This window comes from Mus musculus, chromosome 15 (assembly GCF_000001635.26).
Source record: "Mus musculus strain C57BL/6J chromosome 15, GRCm38.p6 C57BL/6J".
Lineage (NCBI taxonomy): Eukaryota > Metazoa > Chordata > Mammalia > Rodentia > Muridae > Mus > Mus musculus.
In genome coordinates, this window is record NC_000081.6 from 99,979,263 (window position 1) to 99,993,127 (window position 13,865).

General features: G+C 37.3%; 1 protein-coding gene across 7 annotated transcripts in view; it reads left to right on the plus strand.

Moving 5' to 3' along the window:
- Positions 1-13,865, plus strand: part of Larp4 (La ribonucleoprotein domain family, member 4) — a 46,294-nt gene that overhangs the window by 9,198 nt on the left and 23,231 nt on the right. For 3 of the 7 annotated variants that reach the window (NM_001080948.2, NM_001284523.1, XM_006520675.1), the window contains exons 2-6: positions 5,655-5,793; positions 6,776-6,931; positions 8,141-8,216; positions 11,031-11,167; positions 12,463-12,566. In NM_001080948.2, the coding sequence (NP_001074417.1) occupies positions 5,655-5,793; positions 6,776-6,931; positions 8,141-8,216; positions 11,031-11,167; positions 12,463-12,566 (612 nt within the window). The remainder of the gene's footprint in view (positions 1-5,654; positions 5,794-6,775; positions 6,932-8,140; positions 8,217-11,030; positions 11,168-12,462; positions 12,567-13,865) is intronic. The other 4 variants (NM_001284522.1, NM_001024526.2, XM_017316524.1 and 1 more) reach the window with 2 other exon arrangements.

Below are 13,865 nucleotides of genomic sequence, written 5' to 3' on the forward strand. Positions count from 1 at the left end.
CATGTTTGCATGTTCATTCTCATTTGAAAGTATTTTAAAAGTTTGCTAACTTAACATTATACACCAAAGATTTAAAAAAACAAAACAAAACAAACACCTTTGCTGGCTGGAGAGACTGCTCAGCATATAAAAGAACTGGACCTGTGTTCAATTCCTACTCCAACATGGTGGCTCAGAGACCGTCTATAACTCAAGTTCCCTTAGATCAGACACTTTCTGTCCTCTGAAGGTACTGTGCATAGGTGGTACACAGACCTTGTGAACCTCCAGTGATCTAAGTATTCATACCCTTCAAGGTGTTAGAGGTGTTTACTGACTAGGTCACTGCCACTGTAGTGAAGTTTACAGACAGAATAATTACAGAATTCTAAATTACTATAAGCATTTTGTGGTAGAGGTTAAGTACTATTATGAAAATTACTATGACTATTAATCTTTAACTGAAGTTCTATCCCCGGGATAGAAATGATCATCCGTCTGAATTGAATTCTGCCTTGGGCACCCTGGATCTTATCTGGTAGTTATTTTCTGTATCCATTTTTTGCTGATCATTAGTCACTTCAGGTAAAATTGGGGTCAGAGGTCATTTGCTTGGAGAGAAGATTTATCATATTCCTATGCAGTATAAAACTTAGGCAACATCAGTTTATTGGTTTAAGAGTGCAGACTTTTCAGACTGACTACCAAGGTCCAAATACTGGCTTTTTCTTATTAGCTGTCCAACCCTGCTTACCTTACCTTTACTTGAAAAGTAACATCTCTTAGAAGAAGATAATCATTTCAAGAATTAGAAGTCTGTCTCCCTTCTTCTCTTCCATCACATTCATTGATCCCTTACCCAGAACCTTGCCTTTGCTGGCCTAGCATTCCTTTTGTTGTACCTGCTGTCCTTAAGCTCAGGGCAGTTCCTTCCATTTTAGCCTCTTGGGTGCTAGAATTACAGGCATGGCCATCATTCCTGCCTGCAAAGTATAGACATTTTAAGCTGCTACTACTATCATTGCTGACAAAATTGATTTCTAAAGTGTTTTTTTTTTTTTTTTTTCTTTCCGAGACAGGGTTTCTCTGTATAGCCCTGGCTGTCCTGGAACCCACTTTGTAGACCAGGCTGGCCTCAAACTCCGAAATCCGCCTGCCTCTGCCTCCCGAGTGCTGGGATGCACCACTACTCCTGGCTTTGTTAAATTATTTTTTAATGGCCAATTTATTGGGTCTTTGTTAGTATTATTCTAATTTTATAAATTATTGTGTGGGTTAAAGCAAAGCAGATAGTAATAGTCCCATATGACACTTAACAAGAATAGTTTGTCCAGATGAGATGTCTTAATGTAAGTATACTGTAGCTGTCTTCAGATACCCCAGAAGAGGGCATCAGATCTCATTCTGAATAGTTGTGAGCCACTGTGTGGGATTTGAACTCAGGACCTTCAGAAGATCAGTCAGTGCTCTTAACCGCTGAGCCATCTCTTCAGCCCAAGATGTCTTTTAGTTTAAGGCTTTTTTAAAATTAATTAATTAATTAATTTAATGTATATGAGTACAGTGTAGCTGTCTTCAGACACACCAGAAGAGGGCATGGGATCCCATTACAAATGGTTATGAGTCACCATGTGGTTGCTGGGAATTGAACTCAGGACCTCTGGAGGAACAGCCAGCGTTCTTAACCACTGAGCCATCTCTCCAGGCCTAATTTAAGTTTTATATATGGTATTACCCTTTTTTTTATTGTTTCTTTTGAGGCTGGGTTTCATGTAACCCAGGCTGGCCTGAAACTTGCTGTATAATGAAGGCTGGCCTCTGTTATCCTCCTCCTCCACCTTTCAAGTGCTAGCATTACAGCTTTATGCCACCACACCTGGCTTTCAGTATACATTTTTTTTTTTCTTTTTTCTTTTTGGTTGTTTTGAGACAGGGTTTCTCTGTGTAGCCCTGGCTGTCCTGGAACTCACTGTAGACCAGGCTGGCCTCAGAAATCCGCCTGCCTCTGCCTCCCAAGTGCTGGGATTAACGGTGTGTGCCACCACACCCAGCTTTCAGTATACATTTTTGTTGTTGTTTAAAAGTAATTTTGCCTTTAAAAAATGTGTTAATGCATGAGTATTTGTAAGTTTCTTTTTGCCATCTTTATATATATTTTAAAGCGGTACATTAAATGCCATTAAATAGTGTAGTTTTACTAGTCAACTTAAAAAACACAAAAGCATAAAAGTAAGTGTGGGGAAATATAGAAAAAGCACAAAAATGAAATAAAAGGTGCTATTGCCTAAGGGAAGAGACTAATACTATTTGTTTTGGTCCCTGTAGTCTCTCTTGAATTCGTGCATTATTCTCAAATTGAATAATTTCTATAAGAAGAGTGTCACTTTCATTTTTATACAAAGATTTTTGTGAACATTTTTCCATATCCACTTAATATTTTCTCCCATTTGTGGATTTACAGGTGGCCTTGTATGCTTCATGCATGGTTTCCTCTGGGACTAGCAGCTTACATAAACAGTATAGGGTAAACAACAAATTGACATTGATACTATTCACAGGATGTATTCAGAGTTATACTTCGGGTTTTAAGGCTCTGGGTTAATGAATAAATAACCATAGTTAAATGTTTCAAACTTTATATTTGTGGAGCAAAGAATGTATATATGTAAGGCTTTTGACAGACATTGCCAGTTGTGTAGAGCATTGTGTAAATGATGGGGATGCACTACACTGTTTGTCATGTGGGCAAAAAGTGCTGAGTCCACTTGGGAGACCTAGGCAGGAGGCAGTGAAATCATATCTTAAAATGTTGGAGCTAAGTTAATAAATACAAAAAATAAAAATATCGGAGCTAGAAAGGTGACTCAGAAATTATGAGTGCATACTGCTCTTACAGAAGACCTGAGTTTGCTTCCCCTCATCTACACCTGGTGGCTCACAACTGCCCAGACTCCAGCTCTATCCTCTTCTGGACTGTGACGGCGCCTACACTATGCACATACACATATCCACACACACACATAATTGAAAATAAATCTAAAAAGCAAACAGCTGGGCACGGTGATGCTTGCCTTTAATACCAGCAGATGACTTCCATATACACACCGTGGAGAACACATATTCACATATAAACATACACAACAATAAATAAACTTGTTGTTTGAGCAACCCTGACTAGCATGGAATTCCCTATCTAGACCAGGCTAACCTCAGCTTAGAGATGGACCTGCTTTTGCTTCCCAAGTACTGGGATTAAGACATGTACCACCATACCAGGCTAATAAATATTTTTAATCTAATATGCTTTATAAAAAAAGGATATGCAAATTAATATTGTTAATTACTTTTCAAGAATTAATTATCTGTTTATTTAGAGACAAGGTCTTACTGTGTAGCTCTAGCTGGTCTGGAACTCTCAGAAATTTGCCCCTCCCGAGCATTGAAATTAAAGGCTTATACTGTGCTTGGCTCCTCTTGTTTGTTTCATTTACTTTAACGGTCTCATTTAGCTCAAGGTGGCCTCAGATTGCTCTGTAGGCAAAGCTTTTCTTGTGCTTCTTTGGGTCTCCTACTTCCATCTTCCTAATGCTGGTGTTACAGGTAAATCTCCATGCCCAGATTTTTACATTCATACATACATACATACATACATATATGTGTATATATATATGTATATATATATACACACACACACATACATACATACATACATACACACATATACATATATATGTATATATAATATCCTGCTGAGGATGGTAGTATAGACCTTTACTCCTAGCACTCAGGGAGGCAGAAGCAGGTGGATCTCTGAATTCCAAGCCTGGCTTGGTCTATGTAGTGTGAAAGCCAGGCCAGCCAAGGCTACATAGTGAGATCCTTCCTGTCTATAAAATCTAAAATAAATAATAAATAAATAAAAATAAAAGTACAATTCTTCAATTTATAGTCCACACTCAGTTAAGATAATTTTTCATAAATATTCGTGATCCTAGATTCATGTGTGAGTTTTGAATTCACATGTGATTCTAGAGACTATTTGCCTGGCATGTAGGAAGCTTAGCACTGCGTAAGCAGGTGTGATGGTACACCTGAGGCAGAGACAGGATCAGTTCAGAGCCTGGCTGTATAGGGGGGTAGTGGGGGGGGGAGAAGCCGTGTGGCACAGGAGGAAGAACAGTGAAGTGTGGTGGTACAGAGTTGAAGGACAGTCTGGGCTACACAGTCGAACCTTCTCTTAACTGCGATAAGAAGTCAAACCAGTGCATCGCTCATGGTAAATGCTTACTTGGGATATAATTAGAATTCCTTAGCATGTGTTCTCAGCCCTAGTGTGGCAGTGAGAAACCAGCAAAATTTTAGTGTCAAGTTGAGTGCTATTTACAGACAGACCTAGGATATCATAAATTTGTCATAGTTCTATCCAAAATAATTCTGTAACTAAATTCACAGTCACTAATCAACTCTAATTAATAACTAAGTAACTAATGGCAGTGGTGGGGAGTAATTAAGAACTTACTTTTAAAATCTGAATTAACTTAGACATGGAACATGGTATGTCTGATCCATCTTTCCTCCATACTTAGTTTCAAAATTAAACTTAGTGTGTGTGTGCCTATGTGCCATGGTGCAAGTGTGGAGGTCAAAGGGCAGCTTGGTGTCAGTTCTCTTTGTACTTGTTGAGATGGGGTTTCTCTGTGTAGTCCTGGCTGTCATGGCTGTAGACCAAACTCATTAGGCCTCAAATTCAGAGGCAAACCTGCATTTGCCTCCTGAGTATGTACCACCATCACCAGGCCTCTACTTTTACACAGGTTCCAGGGATCAAACCCAAGCTGTTCGGCGTTGCTAGTGATTTACCTCATAATGCATCTTGCCTGCCCCTCAAAAAATTTTTTTGAGTTGATAAAAATAAGCAGCTAAGAAATATATATGATGTCAGGCAGTGGTGATGCCTGCCTTTAGAAGCATTTGCCACTATGCCTGACTACCTGAGATTGATCCCAAGGATATACACATGGTTGAGAAAGACCCTCTGATATCTGTGCACACACATGGTAAATACATACATACATACATACATACATACATACATACATACAACTTTAAAATAACCTCAAGCTTGTTATGTAGTTGATACCAGCCTTGAACTTCTGACCTACCTCCACTTACAAAGTGGGATTATGGGCATATGCCTCCACCTGCTAGGGCCATGTTTTAAGAAGGGCTGGGCATGCTAGTACACACTTTCAATCCAAGACTCGGGAGGTACAGGCAGGCAGAGCTGTTCTAAGGCAGCCTGGGCTGCATAGTGAGACCCTACCTCTACAAAGGTGTTTTGTAGAAGTACATTTTTTTAATTGCATAGGTAGCTAGCTATACTTCATGTGGATGTCTGAAATACTTATTTCAGATCAATTACTTTTTAAAGTTTTATATTTTCAAGAAGATGAAAAACTAGTATTTGGCTGGGCATGGTGGTGCATACTTGTAATCCTGATGCTTAGGAAGTAGATAGACTGACAGCTTGAGCTGTATTGTGGAGCCCTCCGGAGGGGACATATTTATGTATGTACTACTTATCTATTCATTTGTCTGTTTTGCTTTTTCAAATTTTAGTAGTAATAGAAAAAAAGCCTTTGATCTATATCTACACAGATTTTTTTATTGTTTAGCAGGTGACATCTAAAGGCACTGGTTTAAATCCTAATGCCAAAGTATGGCAAGAAATTCCTTCTGGAAATCCGGATGGCACTCCTGTAACTGAACCCTCTTGGCATGAAACTGCAGCCACATCTGGATCTCACCCTGAGGGTAAGTTAACTACTTATTGGAAAGATTGAGTTTTGTTTAAATGTGTGGTCAGATCAACAGCTTTGAGATAGCCTTTGGTTATTTGATGTGTCTTATTTGTTATTTATTTGTGCTGGACAAAATGTGTAAGAAAAGTTAATTAAGGAAGAAAGATTCACTTTGGCTCATGAGGTTTTGGTTCATAGTAATGGCATCCTATTACTTTGGGCCTTTTGGGGAGACGGGATGTGACTGGGAGTCTCCTGAGGGAACAGTTTCTCATGCCATGGGGCCAGGAAACCTAGAACCTGAGATGAACGAGCTCAGAGACCTGCCACACAGAGCTCTTCCCTTCAACTAGATTCTACCTCTTAAGGTGCCTCCATTTCCAAATAGCTTGTGTGATTGTGAGCTCCTCAGCAGATTAGTGTGTGTGTGGAGTTAGTCAGGGCTTTACTAGTCATGTATACCTAAAGCTTCACCTTGAACTTCACTGCACTGATGGCCAAGCTTACATCTTGAACACTGGGGAGGGCTTTTTGGTCTAAACAAAGATTTAATGAAATGTATTTATGAATGTTTAGCTTATATATGTATATGATTATTTTTTTATGCCTTACAGGAAAGTCAGTAATTTCAAGTACTACATGTGTCTTGAATGTAGTATATCATTTATATAATTTCCTACACGATTAGTTTGGGTCTGTAATAAGTGCCTGATTAACTCACTGGCCTTGGACAGTTAACCTCATTGAGGTTATTTTCTTTATCCACAGAATAGAAATCACAAAAAGTAATAACCAGTGACTTTTCAGAAAAGGAATTAAGCAAACATTTGGGTACATAGAGTGCTACCTTATCCACAATGATCAAAACGTCTCCCTTCAGACATTAACTTAAGCCATTGGACTTTTCCCCAACTGGCACCATTCTTTGACATTTTTTTAGGAGATATAATTCGAGTTATTTCCTGTTCACATTCTGTGCCTTTTCTTGAAAACAGGCCATACAGAACTTTCAGAAGATATGTGTAAGGAATATGAAGTAATGTATTCTCCATCTTGTGAAACCACAAGGAATACTGCAGATGTTGAAGAGTCAGCTGATGGAATGATCTTAGGACCGGAAGACCTGAGTTACCAACTCTATGATGTTTCTGGTAACCTTTGTTGTTCTATTGCTAAAATGAGAACTTAGTGTCTTTAGCTCTCCGTCATTTCCGTAAACATGACATTGGTCAGTTTGTTTTCTTTTTTGAAAAGAAGCTTATGTCAAACAAGTGTTAGGTACTTATTAAAATTATTGTTGGCTAGTACCCAGATAAAATTTGTAGTTGAGAAAGAATCTTTGTTTAAAAAAAATGTCCTGTTAAAGAAAAATGTGATTAATCCCAGCACTGGGGAGGCAGAGGCAGATGGATTTCTGAGTTCGAGGCCAACCTGGTCTACAGAGTGAGTTCCAGGACAGCCAGGGCTACACAGAGAAACCCTGTCTCAAAAAACCAAAAAAAACAAAAACAAAAACAAAACAAAACAAAAAAACATAAAAAAAGAAAAGTGTGAAATTATCAGGAGAAATAGGTTTCTCAGTTGATTAGTTAAGATTATTATTACAAGTTTAACCAAGTTTTCTGTGTGTGTGTATATGTATGTATGTATGTATGTATGTATGTATGTATGTGTATGTATGTATGTGTATGTGTGTATATATATATATATATTTTTTTTTTTTTTTTTTTTGGTTTTTCAAGACAGGGTTTCTCTGTAGCCCTGGCTGTCCTGGAACTCACTTTGTAGACTCAGAAATCCTCCTGCCTCTCTGCCTCTGTCTCCCAAATGCTGGGATTAAAGGCATGGGCCACCACACCTGGCTATGAAATATATTTTAAAATAAATTTTATTCCAGAGATTTATTTTTTAAAAAAACAAGCTGGGTGGTGGTAGTGCATGTCTGTCCATTGCAAGCAGATCTCTTGAGTTTGAGAACAGAGAAACCCTGTCTTGGAAAACAAAACAATTTGTGTGTGTGTGTGTGTGTGTTCCAAATGGGCAGGGGTAGTCTTCACTCCTAATCCAGCATCTCACTGAAGGTCAGAAAAGTGACATTTGGATAGGAGAGTTCTGTATAGAAGATTGCATATACAGGCAAAAAGGCTCATGGCGTAATTCTGCTAGCTCAGTAAGATAATTCTTGTGTCAATATAAAATACTGCCTGAAAAAGTATAAGTTGAAAGAAATTAGACTTAATTTAAAACTACAGTTTTGTGTTATTTTGTGGATACTCTTTGACTTCTGAGTATAATATGTTAGGTTTCAGCACGTGTAATACCTTCATAACAGTTTTCTCCCTCTTGTTTTCTGCCATCAGGAGAAAGCAGTTCAGCAATTTCTACAGAAGATTTAAAAGAATGTCTGAAAAAACAATTGGAATTCTGTTTCTCACGGTACAGAATCTTTTTCATTGATGCTCTCCTTTTTGTGGTTTTGATTAGAAGATATAAAATGCCTGTGCAATAGGAGCTTATCATTTTCTTCCTTCCATTGTGGATTTTGGTATCTTTCTTGAGTGTATTTCTTAACTAGACTTTTAAAAGTATAGCCTACATTTTAATTTATATCTCTTCCCAAGAGTTAGTGAGGTTTCTATTGCGTACATTTCCTAGGATCATATTTAGACTGAGTTTTCCATAAGCATTAAATGAAAATAATTTTTAAAAACTAGTGGAGTAGAAGGAATGGAAAATGTTTCAATATAAGTTTTTAAGAGTTGGCTTTTGTAACTTTTGAACAGAGTAATTTTAGCAAGATCATTGTAACACATCCCATTAATTAATAATCCCAGCACTGGGGAGGCAGAGGCTGGTGAGTGTCTGAGTTGGAGGCCAGCCTTGTCTGCAGTTTGTTCTAAGACAGCCAGGGCTGTATCAGGAGACCCTGTCTTAAACTAAACAAAACAAAACAAACACTATTTAAAAAATTGAAAATTTGGACATATATGGATATGTAGTGTTTTCTCTTTTCCTGTCTTTGGTAAACCAGTTTCCCAAGCTTCTTCTAGGCCAGAGCATAGATTTCATTACATACTTTCTCAGTGCGTGTGCTTGGGTTGTTTTGGTTCTGTGAGACAGGGTCTCGCTTTGTAGCTTATTTTCCTGGACCACATTGAGATCTTCCTGCTTCTGCCTCCTTAGTGCTGGGAGTAAAAACATTCACCACAGCAGGCAAATTCTGGGTCACCTACCCCACCTGACCCCATGGACCCTTCTACATGCTATAGAAAATTATGTAGTCCTTAGCTCTGCTTCAATATGAATAATTTGTTTCATTGATGGTTAGTTACCATGTCCACTGCCCTCCCCAAAGAAAAGTTCATTTTGTGTTGTCTGTATGGTAACTGAAGCATGGTCAAACTCCTAGTGGCCATCCCCTAAGGGAAAGTGAGTCTTTTTCTCTTGTACCCTGGCCATAACTGTTTTTAAGATTGGCCTCAACTACATAGCACAGCTATATAGACTGGCCTTAAATTTGCAAATTTCCTGATTGAGCCTTTCTGTTGCTGGGATTCCAAGGGTGATTCCACACCCAGGTAGTCGCTTGCTTTATTGTACTTTCTATAAATGTTGGTTTATACTATTTCCCCATCTGTCTCCTTAAAATCCTAGGAAACACTGAAAAAAAATCCACTGTGCATTAGAGAAAAAAAAATCCACTGTGTTTTTTAATTAATAGTGCCAGTCCTTTGCCTAATATACACAACACACCATGTATCTACACACAACTACTCAGATCTGTTTCTCCAGTTTCCCCTTACTGGTTGCCTAGAAAAGTGACTCAGATGCACAGATATATTCTATAAGCAAAAATATTCCTAACACTGTAATAATTTTGTCCTTGAAGTTTCCAGAGTGCACTCTTATGTCTGCAGAAACATGGTATTTGAAATTGAAAGAGCTTTTTTATTTTCTGCAATAAGAGTGTGTGTTTGTTCATGATCTATCATATCATACTTAGATCTATGATACACCTCCAGCCATTTGTAGCTCAGCAACATTGCCAATATATATGATATATCAGGTTTTACTTGTGACTAGGAATTCTTAGGTGTTCATTTACTTTTGACAATTATTATTTAAAGCAGTTTGATACTAGTTGATAAGTATAGGGATGCTATAAGATTACAGCTTTTTAATTGTTCAATTGATTATGGCTGATTTGCAAGTTATTAAGTAATATTTATTATAGTGTTATTAATTTGTCTTTTTATGATGAAGAACAGATCTATTATTACCCTTTCCCGAAGAAATAAATTGTCACCTTTTAGTTTTATAAACTAAATAGTACATTAACTATCTTTTTTCTTTAAGATTTATTTATTATTATATGTAAGTACACTGTAGCTGTCTTTAGCCACACCAGAAGAGGGTGTCAGATCTCATTATGGATGGTTGTGAGCCACCATGTGGTTGCTGGCATTTGAAATCGGGACCTTCAGAAGAGTAGTCAGTGCTCTTAACCAGAGCCATCTCTCCAGTCCGAATGTTAACTATCTTGAGTCTTTCTTATAAGGTCCTTGAGCTTACTGTTTGCTTATAACAAAGACCTTTTTAGTTTTATGGGTGTTTTGCCTGTGCATCTATTTGCACATCACATACCTTATTGCCTGCAGAAGCCAGAATAGGGTGTCAGGTCTCCTGGAGCTGAAGGTGGTATAAGCTGCCATGCCAGTGCTGAGAATCAAGCCTGAGTTTTCTGGAAAATGATTCACTTCTATTAACCCCTGGGGCACCTATCTCTGCAGCTTCCCATAAAGCCTTCACAACCATGAAGCTCTTTAACGAAACTCATAATCTGCCTAGGAGGCACAAAACAATAAACACACAGATAGTGTATGTTTAGGTGATAATTGCTCTGGGTAAAAATTTAAAATGAAACAGTGTAAGAAAGGAGTGGTGGCGCACGCCTTTAATCCTAGCACTTGGGAGGCAGAGGCAGGTGGATTTCTGAGTTCAAGGCCAACCTGGTCTACAGAGTGAGTTCCAGAACAACCAGGGCTACACAGAGAAACCCTGTCTCAAAAAAAAACAAAACAAAACAAAAAAAAACAAAGGAGAATCTATTTAATATATATTCATAATTCATCTTAGTGTTTCTAGTATTATTTGTCTAGACATACTGGTAAACATAAACATGGTACATTGTTTTGCTTTAGGTACTTGTTAGAATTGTATGTTATAATTGGTTCTGTTTCTTTCTTTCAGAGAAAATTTATCAAAGGACCTTTACTTGATATCTCAAATGGATAGTGATCAGTTCGTCCCAATATGGACGGTTGCCAACATGGAAGAAATTAAAAAATTGACTACAAATACAGATTTAATTCTTGAAGTATTGAGATGTATGTAAATGCCTTTTAGCTTCTTTTTTGAATTGTAAAAGTATTTTTATTTCTGATCATACATTGAATTGTTTTAAGTGGCCTTTTAGTCCGTGTTAGTATGTACATTTAAATAGCCGCTTTTGTGTTGATTCTATAGCGTTTTTGCTTGTTCACATAGCAAGTGTTCACAGTTAAGAATGACTTATTTGTTTTATCCTGACTTCACAACGGCTTGTGGTTTATAGTTTTTGTCCCTCCCTCCATCCCTACCTGTTCTCTTCTCTTCCCCTCCACTCGATAATGAGGTTTCATTGTGTAGCTCAAGATAGTGTAAAATTCAATGTCCTTCAGCCATGGCCTGCAAACTTCTGAGATACATAGATGAACAACAGTGTGACCTGCAAGAGTTTTCTTTCTGTGTAGCCTTGGCTGTCTTATAACTCAGAGATCTCCCTGAACCTTTCTCCCTAGTGCTGGGATTAAAGGTGTGAACCACCATGCCTGGTTGTGGATTTATTTCTTAATTGAGCATCTTAGAATTTTTATTCATACTTTTTGGGTTTGATTTGTTTTTTCTTTGTTTTGTTTTGTTTTTGTCTTATTGAAAGCTTGCTCCATGGTTGTCTGTGTCCAAGTGTATGTTGGTATACAGATATGGCTAAATCTAGAAGGCTTTTCCCAAAGTGCTGTCCACCTTATTTAGCCTTTTTTGTTTGTTTGTTTTTGTTTCTTTTTAATTTACTTCAAGCCAGGCATAGTGGCACATGCCTTGCCTTTAATCCCAGGAGGTAAAGACAGGAGGATCTCTGTGAACTCAAAGCCACCCAGGTCTACAGGAAGAATTCAAAACAATCATCTACATAGAGATACCCTATCTCAACTTAAATATGTGTCATAAATGTTTTTCCTGCATGTACATATGTACACCGTAAATGCCTGGTGCTAGAAACCAAATATGGGTCTTTTGTAAGAGCAACGAGTACTATTTAACAGCTTCTGTCCACTGTAGTTTTTAGGATAGGATCTCTCATTGAACCATTAGATAGACTAAAATTAATTTTTTGTATACTCATCTTTTTGGTGACTGGAACATTGATATTTTCTTTGAAAATCATTACTTAGCAATAGCACTTGTATGTAAACCTGCTTCTTTAATCTCACAGGAAGTTTTGGCAATTTACCTTAGTATTTGATAATTGATTTGGTTAGAAATTGAAGTAAATAGTTTTTAGTGGCATCACTAGTATCATTACCATTTACTGATGAATAATATTAAGTGGATCATATTCTTTTTTTTTTTTTTTTAATTTCAGCTTCCCCTATGGTACAAGTTGATGAGAAGGGAGAAAAGGTGAGACCAAGTCATAAGCGATGTATTGTGATTCTCAGAGAGATTCCTGAGACAACGCCTGTAGAGGTGAGCATTGATGGTGACTGAAGCTGAATGTTCTGTGACTGTTTACACTGGAGGACGCAGGCAAGCAAAGCAGACATCAGCGCTGTCCTGTCAATTACTGCTGACGTGTTAACTCTGACTGGTATAAACTTTTATAAAGTTTTGCAGGAATACTAGTTTTAATGGATTGGATTGACCTGAATGACAGTTAACCATGAGGATTCATCTAATAACAAAGGAAGAAAACGATTTTGAATTAGGATTGGTTAGCAAAATATAAAACAAAGCTATAATTATAAAGATCAATTGTGGTTCAGATTCAGGAATAAAATACTGTTTGAGTAAAAAAGTATACTATAGAAACAGACCGTTTTAAAAACATACCTATACACATTTACTTAATAATGTTACCAGGAATCACTTATTTTACAACTACTTAAAGCCAAAGTTTCATCATCTGTTGTACAAAGTAGCTGAGGCTTAGGATGGGTAAAAAACACCTACCCCAAGGTAAGTGGATTAGATCACTACATGCAGACTAGATTGGACTGTCCTCTGATTCTCCAGCCTATGTTTCTTTATTGCTGCTGTGCGACAGAGCCTCCCTGAAATTCACATGAGAGTATACTGTAAGTCAAAGACCGAATTGCTTAGCAACGGATTTACCTTAATGCATTAGTAATTGAAAAAAAAAAATGTTTAGGTCCTATACATGTTACATATCTGGAATGTTTACTTACTAAGCCTAAAAGTGGTAGTATAGTAAAACTAAATGAACATTGTTGATGAAAATAGATGCAAATAGCTTCAACATAGGGTTGATTTGACTACAGAATTATGTTTGATCTCTGGTAATGCAAATAAATGTTTCTTTTTATTCTCTAATGATAAATATTTAAATTCTTTTCACTTGTTAACTATCTTACCTATCTCAGTTTTGGTGTAGTTTTTATTGTTTTGTTTTGTTTTGTTTTTTTTTTAAGATTTATTTACTTACTAATATATATGAGTACACTATAGCTGTCTTTAGACACACCAAAAGAGGGCACCATTACAGATGGTTGTGAGCCACCATGTGGTCGCTGAGAATTGAACTCAGGACCTCTGGAAGAGCAGTCAGTGCTCTTAACCTCTGAGCCATACCTTCAGCCCCCGGTGTAGTCGTAGTCGTCATCGTAGTAGTTGTCATTGTCTCTTTTTTTTTTTAAGTTATATAGTTATAGGAAGGATGTTTGTACAGAGTTCATATCTGACTCTGATATAGACATAAATGACTAAATTAAAAAATGCATGAAATTATGTTAATAAAGATGATAACTT